We start from the raw sequence: 13399 nt of genomic DNA on the forward strand, positions 1-13399 counted from the left end.
GATCCCCCCTCCCCCCCGGATAACCGAACTAAGGTACTTGAAGTTGCCTCTACTCGGAATGACCTGCGAATCAAGGCTCACATCCACGTCCACTTCCCACTGGCTTAGCCCCGAACTTACACTCTAGGTATTCCGTCTTCATCCTGCTCAGTTTGAAACTCTTAGACTCAAGAGCCTGTCTCCAAACCTCCAGCCTCTCGTTAACACCGGCTCGCGACTCATCAATCAGAATTATGTCATCGGCAAATAGCATGCACCATGGCATATCTCATTGAATATGGTGTATTAACGCGTTCATCACCAGGACGAATAAGAACGGACTGAGCGCAGAACCTTGATATAACCCCATTACAACCGGAAAATGCTCAAAGTCGCCTCCTACTATCCTAACCCGAGTCTTAGCCGCATCATACATGTCCTTAATCGCCATAATGTAGGGAACTGACACAGCTTTTGTCTTCAGGCATCTCCAGAGAACTTCTCTAAGAACCTTGTCATACGTTTTCTCTAGGTCAATAAACACCATGTGCAGATCGTTCTTCCTCTCTCTGTACAGTTCCACCAACCTTCTAATAATGTGTATAACTTCTGTAGTCGAACGACCCGGCATGAACCCGAACTGGTTGTCGGATACAGACACTGTCATCCTCACCCTCGCTTCAACCAGCCTCTCCCACACTTTCATGGTATGACTCAGTAATTTGATACCCCTATAATTGTTACAATTCTGGATATCACCTTTGTTCTTATACAATGGAACCACCGTACTCCACCTCCACTCATCCGGCATCCTCTTCGCCTTAAAAATAATATTAAACAACATAGTCAACCACTCCAAACATGTTCTCCCCACACACTTCCAAAATTCCACCGGAATCTCGTCTGGCCCGGTCGCTCTGCCCATACTCATCTTACAGATAGCTCTCACGACCTCCTCAACCTCGATACGCCTGCAGTACCCAAAGTCACGGTGACTCTCGGAATACTCCAATTCGCCTAGTACAATATCCCGATCCCCTTATTCATCTAGAAGTTTATGAAAGTAAGTCTACCATCTCCACTTAATCTGGGCATCTTCCATCAATACTCTACCATCTTCGTCCTTGATGCATCTCATTTGGTCCAAATCCCGAACCTTCCTCTCTCTCAACTTGGCCAGCCAGAATAACTTTTTTTCCCCACTTTTCCCCCAATTCCTCGTACATACGACAATAAGCCGCAGTTTTAGCCTCCGTGTCCGCCAGCTTAGCCTCATTCCTTGCTGCCTTATACCTCTCCATGCACGCTCGCCTATCCTCATCACCTATGCTCCCCGCTAACTTCAGGTACGCTGCATTCTTTGCTTCCACTTTACTTTGGACCACTTCATTCCACCACCAGTCTCCTCTGTGCCCACCAGAGACGCCCGTCGAGACCCCTAACACCTCTCTTGCAACCTCCCTAATACAGTTTATTGTCGCTGACCACATAGTGCTCGTGTCACCATTGCTCCTCCAAGCTCCCATAGCCGATAACCGCCCCTCAAACTCTTGGGATTTATCCTTAGTTAAGGCCCCCACATGATTCCCAGTCTTCCTCGAGTAGACCTTTTCCTCCTCTTTAATATAATACCAACGTCCATCACCAAGAACCTATGCTGCATCCGTGTACCTCGCCATATCCATCTGCGGTCGACCCAATATGCCCATTGAAATCCCCTCATATAAATAACTTCTCAATAGGCGGAACCTGGCGCACAATCTCATCTAATCCTTCCCATAAGCGTCGTTTAACCTCCTCATCTAGGCCCACATGCGGTGCATAGGCGCTAACGACGTTTAGGGTGCACTCTCCAACCACCAACTTAATAATCATTAATCTATCATTCACTCGTCTAACCTCAACCACAGACTCTCTAAGTTCCCTATCCACCAAGATGCCCCACTCCATTCCTGCCTTTCTGGACTCCTCAGTACCAAAGTTTATACCCGTCTGCGTCCCTCGCCCTCGACCCTACCCACCATGTCTCCTGGATACACGCTATATTGACCCTCCTCTTCTGGAGGATCTTCGCCAACTCTATAGATTTACCCGTCAATGTAATTACGTTTCATGACCCAATTCTCAACCTATAGACACCCTTGTTCCCTCTACCTTCCCTACCTCCTGCCCCACCCCCCGTTACCCCCGAGGACATGGCCTCACTTGACCATCCCAGACCACACCACTATACCTACGGCAGAGTAAGGGGAATCACTATCACGCACAAGGCAACAAACCAAACTAGAAGAAGACAAGTTGCAACAACATGCACACTAATACAGTGAATAAACTAATACGAAGTAAGATGACAACAATTTAACTCGCATAACAAAGAAAATAGGAAAACGGGAGGTACCAACTCCCGCGAGTAGAATAGTAAATTCGAAGCAAGAACAATAGAACCTGAAGTCACAACGAGTGCCGAGAAAGGTGTTGTTCACAACAGCTATGTTTTGGAAGTTTTCGCCCGCTTCGCCCGAGGCTCGCCGGAAAACTGTCTCGCCGCCACCGCCACCGCCGCTAGGCTAGATCAGTGTGCCAGAAAATAGGGGGACATGGGGTGGAAGAGACGAGGTATAGGGGAGAGAAAGAAATAATAAGAAGAAAAGGGAAATATAGAGGAGCTGGGGAGGGGAGGTCTGGAAAGCAAAATGGGGGAAGAGGAGTAACGGGGAAGAAGAAAGAAGAAGAGAGAGGAAAAGAAGACAGGGGTGAGGTGGGTGGTGGTGGGATGGGGTGGGGGTCTTACCTAGTCTGGTGGTCGCCGGAGGTCCAGTACTTCTACCATTGGCTGCCTATTCGAGACTTTAAGAGAGAGCCAAATAGAGGAGCTGGGGAGGGGAGGTCTGGAAAGCAAAATGGGGGAAGAGGAGTAACGGGGAAGAAGAAAGAAGGAGAGAGAGGAAAAGAAGACAGGGGTAAGGTGGGTGGTGGTGGGATGGGGTGGGGGTCTTACCTAGTCTGGTGGTCGCCGGAGGTCCAGTACTTCTACCACTGGCTGCCTATTCGAGACTTTAAGAGAGAGCCAAATAGAGGAGCTGTAAGAAAGTACACAAAAAATGGAAGAGCGAGTGAAACCATCACCACAAGTAATGCTCATATCAATTACTCTATATCGAGTATCCATATTATGTACTTGCTCAACAAGTTTATTCATAATTTTATTCAGTAAAAATTTATTAAGAAATAATATGTCGAATTAAGCCTTTCAACGCATTAAGGTTGTGCTGGTATGATTTGACCGCAATCCTCAAATCTATTGCATTGACTCATGGATAACCTTGTCACTTTCTTCAAATTATGTACAAGGAACACACCAATATTGAGAAATCTTACATGTATTATTACCAAGTTGCTATAAACCTACCATATCACGTATGTTTCTTATTGAACTATGGCTTATTTCCAACTAATTTTTTATTTGATAACTATTATTTATTATTTTTGTAAATTTTTAAGGAAAAAATATTTTCTAAAAGATAATTTGTAAGTAAAAAATTACAACAGATATTATTCATCCAACAAAAAGCATCATTCTCGCGATGCTTTAGAGTTTTTGAAAATTTGTCTTTAAAAAGAGACTAGATTGTAATTTCCAAGACTTCCGTGGTTCAAACAGGCTATTTTCAAAACCAACAAGTGCAAGCGTGCAACTCACTTCACTCCATCATTTTGCGGCACACAAATGCGGCTAATGAGGGCAAAAACGTCAAAAGATTGTGAGTAGCGAAGCCCTAATTCTATCCATCCCTTGCTATATAAAGTGTCACAGCGTTAAAGCAACCTTTTGCATTTGTATTGAAGCCGCACATTGCATAGCAGCTACGAGGTAACATCATTCAATTTTTCGATCTATTGATTCGCCATTTTTTGTAAAATTTTTGTCAACTGTGTTTCATTTTCTGCGAATTATTAACCATTGATATGTTGTTCTTTGTTTCTAGTTTTTTCCGATTCGTTGATTTATTTTTGTTACCAGCTATCACATAAAATGATTAATTACGAATGGTCTAGCAATATTTTTACAATTTCTTAGCAATTTAGTAGTCATGCTGAGAGTTCATATTTTACTAGATCTGTTCCCTTTATGTTCAATTTTACTGTACACGCATTTTATGTACTTCTGTTAAATGTTAAGCATAAAGCTGGTTTTTTAATTTATTTGAAATATTTTTAGGTTAATATGAATTTACCACTTTAGAGTATTTTTAAAGCTTATTTTTCTATACTTTTTTGTGTGTGCATGTTTTTAGTACAATTAGACATGTTGGATTTCCCCAAAATTCATTTGGGGGTGATAGAAATGTACTCCCTATAACAACTGGACAAATAATCAAGGCTGGAGTCTCAAAAGGGCTCTTTCACCAGTACCTCATTATATTGGGGTATTTGGAAAGAAATACATTTGAGCCCTGAGAATTGGCATGTTATTCGTGCCATAGGCCTTTGGTCAGGGAGCATTTTGATTCATCTCCTAGAGTTTGTGGTAGATTCACATGTCTTATTTGTCTAGAGCATGCTGTCTTTGATACTTTGGTTGTCTCATTTGTGGAGCTCCTCTTTTCCCTCACCCGGTTTATCTCTACTGAATAAACTTGTAAAATTGTTTCTCGTTGGATTTTCTCACTATTATTTAATAAGTGTATTTTCGAAATTGTTTGTAATTTAGATCTAGTTTTTTCCTTTATTACATATTCTTCTTATTGTTTTATTGATATTTTTTGTCATTTTCATATAATTTTCCAAAGTTATGATTTCTTGAAACTTTTATAGGTTTTTATTTCTTTACCACCTTTGAGAACTAAAGTTACCTAGTTAAATATTTTCTCTCTTTGCAATCTCACCTCAACCCTCTTTTTAGTATCATTATATAACCCATTGTCTTGTCACAGTGATCCTAGATGTGTGTCTATTACATTCCTAATGAAAACACAGTTTGTCTAGTAGGTTATTGACATTTCTCAAACTACTACAAGTACATTATTTTGTGTGGAGATTCCAGTTGTATGTTATGAAAAAGTGAACTAATTTTCGGTCGTACTTGAAATCATGTTTTTCTCACACTAAGCTAAAAGGGAGTACTCTTTAGGTGGTTGGCTTATGATATTCTCCTGTAAGGTTGAGGCCACTTAGCCTTTTCTTTTTCCAGCTATTACAGGTAAGAAGAATGTCGCATCGCAAGTTTGAGCACCCAAGACACGGTTCTTTGGGATTTCTTCCAAGGAAAAGAGCAGCACGACACAGGGGCAAAGGTTTAATTGATTTCTTTACCTTGTTAGATTTGCATTCTTGTGCTGATAACAAACTTATTTTACTCGGAGTAGAACTATGGCATAGTCTGGCATACTACATGAAGTTTGCCTCAGGGTTATTCAGTTTTTTAAAGTGTACTGATAACACATTTGTACCTGGGGTCCAGGTTTTCTAGAATTTCATGTTTTTGAGTTTTTGGTGGTGGACTTCTACTGATGTGCCAATTTACGTGCCACATAGTGGGCAGATTTCTGAAAATGAGCTACCTAAGTATTTGTGCCTCCTTTTGCTCTCTGGTTCTGAAATTCTTTGTGGTTAGGCATCTTATTTGTGATTCAACCATTTTATTAATAGTCTATTGTCTGCACCTCAGTGTTTCCCTAGTCATTGTGCATTTCGCTAACATGAGCTTGCAGTAGTTGGTTAAGATAATGCGTTGTCGTGCAATGATATTTATCAAACGACTTCCAAGTCAGTCATAGATATGATGTTATCATAAATTCTGATATTGTATTCTCTCCTCTTTGTTTATGCAGTGAAGGCTTTTCCCAAAGATGATGCAACAAAACCTTGCAGGTTGACAGCTTTCCTTGGCTACAAAGCTGGTATGACTCATATTGTCAGAGATGTTGAAAAACCAGGGTCAAGTAAGTTTTCTTAGGATTTCAAGGTTTCTGCTGCAATGTGCCAATGCAATACTAGAATTAGTGTTAAGAAGTCTGAATATGCAGTCAAGGAGCTAGGTTTATACAAATTAAAGGTTTTCTCACCCTACAAAACTTAATGTTATAGAGTATGTCCTGATGAGGAATTAGATTTGTAGAGCTTTTGTATTAAGGTTTATTGAAAAAACTGTAGGTGATAAACAGTTCACATTTTGCAAAACTTGTCTTTCCAAGTAGGCTTTTGTTAAATTAATTCCCAGATCTTGTAACTCACAAGTTTCATTTGTGCAGAACTCCATAAGAAAGAAACATGCGAAGCTGTTACCATAATTGAAACGCCTCCTATGATTGTTGTTGGGGTTGTTGGCTATGTGAAAACACCACGTGGCCTTCGCTGCCTTAGCACGGTCTGGGCTCAACATCTTAGTGAAGAGATTAAAAGGAGATTCTACAAGAACTGGTGCATGTCCAAAAAGAAGGCCTTTGCAAAGTACTCGAAGAAGTATGAAACTGATGATGGTAAGAAGGATATTAATGCGCAATTGGAGAAGATGAAGAAGTATTGTTGTGTCATTCGTGTTTTGGCCCATACTCAGGTATTTGCCAATACAACTCTTACTATGCCGTACCTCTCTTAGGAAGCTCTTTTTTCATCTTATTCTCCTTTGACGCGCTCAGGTCCCCCGCCCCACCCAAAGAGTAATTCAAGCCCCTCTTAAATGTTTATACTTGTTTCTTTGCAGATTAGAAAAATGAAAGGTCTCAAGCAAAAGAAGGCACATCTGATGGAGATTCAGGTTAATGGTGGGGATGTTTCCCAGAAGGTTGATTATGCTTATGGCTTCTTTGAGAAGCAGATTCCTGTTGATGCTATTTTCCAAAAGGATGAGATGATCGATATTATTGGTGTGACCAAAGGTAAGGGTTATGAGGGTGTGGTGACTCGTTGGGGTGTAACCCGTCTCCCACGTAAGACCCATCGTGGTCTTAGAAAGGTGGCTTGTATTGGTGCTTGGCATCCAGCACGGGTGTCATACACTGTAGCTAGGGCTGGGCAGAATGGTTATCACCATCGCACTGAGCTGAACAAGAAAGTCTACAGGCTGGGCAAGGCTGGTCAGGAGTCTCATTCTGCAATAACTGAGTTTGACAGGTTAGTCCTTATAATGCCTGCATAAGGTGTCTTCATGTTTCTGTTACTTGGATATCACTATTCTTAATCTAAAATTAATTTTCATCTTGTCAGGACTGAGAAGGATATCACGCCAATGGGTGGATTCCCTCATTATGGTATTGTGAAAGAAGACTTTCTGTTGATTAAGGGCTGCTGTGTTGGACCAAAGAAGCGTGTTGTGACTCTGAGGCAGTCTCTGTTGAATCAGACATCTAGGGTTGCATTGGAGGAGATCAAGCTCAAGTTCATTGACACATCCTCCAAGTTTGGCCATGGACGCTTCCAGACTACACAGGAGAAGGCTAAATTCTATGGACGTCTTAAAGCTTGAGAATTTGTCGAAGATTATATAGGCAGTTCTTGTCAGATTTACCTTCATTTATGGGATTTTGTGCTGCTTGATTTTTTTTTAACCTCATACGATGGCAATTTTGTTGGTGGATTACATTAAAGCTTGTTATTTTTAATAGACTTTTTATGAAAATTTGCCTTTCCTGATTCAATATCTTGCTGGTCTGCTGTCCAATACTTTATGGTAAGGATTCTCGGAGGTCTAAAAGAGTTGAAGATCCAATGGGTTTCCCGCCCCGATTAGAGTTACATTGGTGTCACTGCTTCAAGGTGTGAAAAATCTGCTTCTTCCTTTCTCTAAAATCATGTTCACCAAAGTAATTGTTGTCTTTTTTTGGTTTCTCCACTTTTTGGAACCAATAACAATCCTAAAGCTGAGTTTTAGAAAATGTTGATTGAACTGATTTCCTGTATTAGGTGAAGATTTGTTTCCAACTCTGATCATAAGATGTATTTTGACGTTAAACCCATTGGCTCCTCCTTACTTGAAAGCTTGCAATGGTGCAGTGATGCTCTTTTTAAATGGCTTTTACTTTTATTCGCCTTCGTATCCCGTTAAGAATTCTCTTTTTGTAAGAATTGTCTATTTACAAATAGGGGTTGGTTAAGTTTTACAGATTGCAAATGATAGATAATACCATATAAATTGTGCAACATATTGGGTGATGTGTATATGATATGATGATGAATCCATATTTAAGGGTTTAGTTAGTAAATTCATATACCATTATATATGATGTTCATGCCTACCGGTAGAGGAATTTAGTTTTCTACATAGAAAAAAAAATAAAATAAATTGAAGGTAAACCTTGATGTAACTGTTAAGGTTGCTGCTGTGTGACCCGGAGATCACGAGTTTGAGCCATGAAAACAGACTCTTGCAGAAATGTAGGGTAAATCTGTTTACCTGTAGAAGAATTTAGTTTTCTACATAGAAAAAAAAATAAAAAAAATTGAAGGGAAACCTTGATGTAACTGGTAAAGTTGCTGCCGTGTGATCCGGAGATCACGAGTTCGAACTATGGAAACACACTCTTGCAGAAATGTAGAGTAAAAATGCTTACGATAAACCCTTGTGGTCCGGTTGTTCCCCGGATGCCTTTTTACATAGAAAATAGGATCATACATGAAAACTCCAAATTTAATGAGTTCAATTGGCAGCCTCTACCATCGAGTAAATTGCTTTGCGAACAAGTCGACCGGATTAATTTGGAAAATGAAAATTTTGTACAAGTTATATAAATCTGTGGCTCATTTTTTGAAGGATTTGTCAACCGGTCATAGGGTCAAATTCTTGTATGGATTGTACATGTACGAAAATTAGAGCCGGCTGATATTCTACGGTTTTCTTATATGAGATCTTTTGGGAATAGGATTTATCCTTCTTTCAGATTAAAAATCGTTTAAAAAAAAAAGAACACATAATTTGCGTACTTGACGAAGAAACTACAGTCTTTTGTTTAACGTACTTAACATAGGGGCAAAAGGCATCATTTCACATGGGAAGCAAGAATGTGAATATAAAGAACAGCAGAAAAAAGAAATGTAATGAGAGAGGGGGTTTATGCCCTAAAAAGCTAACAAAGGAAATCTACAATGTGGCAAAGAAGCCAATAGCCAAACTAATTACATCCACAAGTCAAATATATAAAAACTATACACTATAAAATAAATAAATATGTATATATATATATATATATATATATATATATATATATATATATATATTATACATTAATATATAAAAAATATATATTTTGTTGACTATTATTTTTGGAAGCGATTATACCATGTAATTTTCCTCCAATATTATGAAATTTCTATTCTAATAACAAACTTCCTCTTGGTTTACAATTCATTTTCTATTTTTATTTTATAATAGTGGCGTCTACATTCCGTTAATAAGATTTTGATGACTCTATCCACCATAGTTTAAGTAAATGGAAAGAAGTTACTTAGTATTTTTTTTATTACAGTAATTTGATTCTTGATCTCCCAAGACCTCTTCCACTTAAATCGATTACTAGACCATACTCTTAAATAAATAAAAGCTAAACTTACAAATCCTGTCTAAGTAGCCATCGTTTTCCATCTTTTCCTTACTAAGAGCGACAATGAAATAGAGGAGCAAAAATGAATAATAAACCTTATAAACTGTACTACTTTATAAGATTTGGAACAAGGAAGTGATAACTTTGTTTCTATTGAAGAGACTTAAGTTTGAAAAAGAAAGAAAACAAAAGAAACAAAGGAGAAAAAAGTAGAGCGTGACTCAAAGAGGAAACAATTTTCAACATTTGCTTTATTCTTCTTTCTTATCATGACATGATTCATAGGCCATAAGGACCTCCTCTTTTAGAAATAATATGTCTTGTACTAAAAATTTGTGCTCTTTCCTTGAGGTGACCCCAATAAATAAAGCAGAGACATTTTATTTTCAAAACAAAAATGGAAAAGGGAAACAAATTCAAATAATAGGTATGAGATTGTCTTCTTTTTCGGTTTTTGACAGTGTGGTGTGGAGCAGAACAAAAAATAATCTTATCTATTAAAAAAAAAAGGAATAAATGGGATGATTTATTTTACTTTACGGAAATTTATGCTTATTTTTCTCTTTAATTTTCTCTTCCTTTTTCTTGTGCATGGACTTGGAGTGGGATGTGGGTGTTTTTAGGGAGTCAATTATAATGGTTACTCAACTATTCGAAATTATTTAGTAAAATCATATTCCTTTTTGTATGTAACAGAAAAGTCAATAACACTTAGAAGGTCACTCAACTAGATTTCTCAAACTTTCGCAGGACAAATATCTATTTTGCTCTCTAAATTACCGACTTTTATCTTTCTATTAGTTTTTTAATATTATATTTTTTCTTTTTTTACACTATATTATAGACTTACCGTAGGCAATGGAAATTTTATTAGATTTAAATCCATAACAAATTTGGATTTAATCTAAAATTAAATATATTTCGGTCCAAATAAATATTATGGGCTAATATAATTGGATTAATTATATATGCCAAATATCTATGGATTAAATAATTAAGCCCGAATTCATTGGGGTAGCCTATTTAATTGGGCTACAAGTGATGAGCCCACTTCATTAGGCCCAATATACCATCTTCCTAGAGGCTCAGTTTGGTGCCACATGTCAATTGACGTGGCACGTCAAGTCAAACGAAAGAGCCAATAGGATCATGCCACATGTCAAAATGGCACGGCATGCCAAGTCAAATTAAATGGCCAATAAAATTGCGCCACATGTGCAAGTGATATGCTCTAGCCAATCAAATGCGGCCTTGTCACTCTTCAATCTGATTGGTTAGAAATAGTTTGTTCTCATCACAACTCTTTCCTTCCGCAACTATAAATAGGGGTCTTCATAACTCAGAAAAGAACACCAGAAGTTATAACAAGAAGCAAGAGAAAGCTCGTGGATCAAACGCCGCAAATTTCTCTACAAGTTTCAAGCTTCAAGCAATCAAGTTCAAGTTCAAGAAATCAAGTTCAAGCTCAAGAACGAAGAACAAATCAAGATTCAAGGAGGAATACCACTTCAAATCAAAGTTCGTTCTAGTTGAATTCAAGATCATCGTTCGTGGTAACAACTAGGATCCATAGAGATTGTACACTCATATTATTTGAAATCAAATACTACGACTGTTGCAATATTTTTCAATCTGATTTTATTTTCTTGACACAAATTTATTGTCTACGCTTGCCTATAATTGGGCTGATTATTTTATGACGAATTTGGCTCAATCTGTCAAATGCTATTGAAACTAACACAATTCCTTCACCCTTTTATTTAACTATTATCTAACTAGTCTTAATGTACACATCTTACACATGTACCTTGTTTCAATAAGTAACTTTCTTAAATCACAGAAATATTATATCAAAAATTATTTTTGCGTTATAAAATAATAGTTTAAGCACCTAAAATTGATTACTAAAATAATTAAGCACGATAAAAAATTAATTAGAATAATTTATTAGTATCAATAATTTGATAATAACAAGAAAAATTCTAAAAACTATTTACAAAAATGAGAATTAAAGAGAATAAAAGCCTTTAACGGATATATTTAATGCAGATAAACATAAAAAAATAATTTATTCTATATGCTTAAATAATATATGCTTAAAAACTTTGCTCAATTATTTATTCTATAGATAAGTCCATAAAATAGAGTAAAAGAGAAAAAAAATTATAATATTAAAAAATAAAAATTATTAAATATAAAAGTGGAATTTACCTCAAATAATTCAAGAAATTCTTTGAGCTACTAGTAGTGCTTCTGACAAAAAGTTGTGGGGTTTATGAAACAAAGATTTTAGTAGGTAAATTGAGGAATAAATGTAGGAAATGGTCTCAATCACTTCCTTTTTCTAGCTTTTCACCTTTTTGTGTTACTAATAAAAAAAACTTTAGTTTTCTTTCTTCTCTTGAATCATGGCTCTACAGCTATAGCATTAGCTGTAAGATTATCAAAAACTTCACCTGCTGCAGCCTTTGTTTATTTTGTTCTTTATTTGTCAGCTTTTCCTTATCCTGCCTATCTAGTTGGAGATCGTTTTATTTTTGTATGTTTTGCCAACTTTGGGTGATGAAACCTTATGTTGTTTTTGTGCATCCACTTTTCTAGAAAATCTCTGACTATAAGATATTTTCTTCATAAAGAAAATGATAGTTTTATATATACCCTTTATAAAGCATGACTTCTTTTCATTTCTGGACATTTTAATTTTTTTAAATTAACAAAGATCTTAAACTATTTCACCTTGTAATTTGTATCGACCTGTATTAGGTCTTGATGAAAGGTTAATGTCTCAACTTCGAACTTTAAACGACCAGTTATCAAGGCAAGCAAAGAGAGAATGAGTTTAATTTTTTTTTACAGTCATCAAAAAATAAATTTAAGTAACTTTCTTGGTCAGTGGTGGAGCCACACTTAATCAAAAATTTGTTGGTTCCCCAAGTACACGCAAGTATACATGGCCGCCGTCAAGTAATAAAGTGACTCGAAAGTCAGATGTCGAACCCACAAAGGTTTAGATTAATCGTTAACTAAGCAAACTAAAATCAATTAACTGTCCAAGATAATCAAAAATATTGTTTATCTACTAAACTACTTTTGCAAATATTGAACAAGTAATTAGCTAATTTATCAGGGATGCAAACGTGTGTTTTGGATTTTGCTCAGAGGAGATGAAGATTCCATAGTTGTGGTCGATTTATCAATCTTATTGAGTTCAATAACCACACTTGTTAATCCAGATTATCAATGGTTGCTAATTGACCGGATCAATTATATGAGTAGCATATTCCCACAATACTACTCGCATATCCATAATATATCAATTCTATATTCATATGGTATTGAGTCTATTGATAAGTGGAGATTTTGACTACTTATTAGCGCCTTTTAGCTTTTGTTTTAGCCCAAAAGTATTTAACTGTGTTTCCAAAAACTGATAAAATATGCTTAATTGCAGGAGTATTGGAAAATGAGCCACTAAGATGAAATCCAACTCATGAAGGAGTGATCTGAACTCAAGAACAAAAAACAAGCACAGAAGCTCAAAGTGCGGTTTGTCACAGACAAGTGCAAAGTGCGGTCCGCACATAAAATGTGCGGCCGTAGAAGCTAAGCAAGATCAGAAGTTCAGAGAGTTCTCATTTCAAGATAAAAGGAAGTGCGAACCGCACAACTATTGTGCGGCCGCAGAAGATCAGCTGTGCGGCCGCAACTGCATTTGTGCGGTCCGCAGAAGAGCCATGTGCGGCCGCACTCAGAAATGTGCGGACCGCAGAAAGAGAGAGATGCGGCCGCGGTTCAGAATTGTGCGGCCGCAAAAGTCCAATCCTGCCAAGCTAAAGAAAAGTGCGGACCGCACATGGAATTGTGCGGACCGCAGAACTTCTAAA

General features: G+C 37.4%; 2 protein-coding genes across 2 annotated transcripts; one reads left to right on the forward strand and one right to left on the reverse strand.

Moving 5' to 3' along the window:
* Nucleotides 1-1088: 1088 nt before the first annotated feature.
* On the reverse strand, nt 1089-1505 carry LOC138904174 (uncharacterized). Its single transcript, XM_070192706.1, has one exon. It carries the CDS (start codon nt 1503-1505, stop codon nt 1089-1091), a length of 417 nt encoding a protein of 138 aa, XP_070048807.1.
* A 2204-nt stretch (nt 1506-3709) lies between these two features.
* LOC104094494 (large ribosomal subunit protein uL3y) lies at nt 3710-7616 on the forward strand. Its single transcript, XM_009600447.4, has 6 exons — nt 3710-3850; nt 5171-5273; nt 5811-5921; nt 6231-6535; nt 6683-7092; nt 7186-7616. The coding sequence occupies exons 2-6, from the start codon at nt 5189-5191 to the stop codon at nt 7442-7444; spliced, it is 1170 nt and encodes a 389-aa protein (XP_009598742.1). The 5' UTR covers nt 3710-3850; nt 5171-5188; the 3' UTR covers nt 7445-7616.
* Nucleotides 7617-13399: the final 5783 nt, after the last annotated feature.

Source organism: Nicotiana tomentosiformis, chromosome 1 (assembly GCF_000390325.3).
Source record: "Nicotiana tomentosiformis chromosome 1, ASM39032v3, whole genome shotgun sequence".
Taxonomy (NCBI): Eukaryota; Viridiplantae; Streptophyta; class Magnoliopsida; order Solanales; family Solanaceae; genus Nicotiana; species Nicotiana tomentosiformis.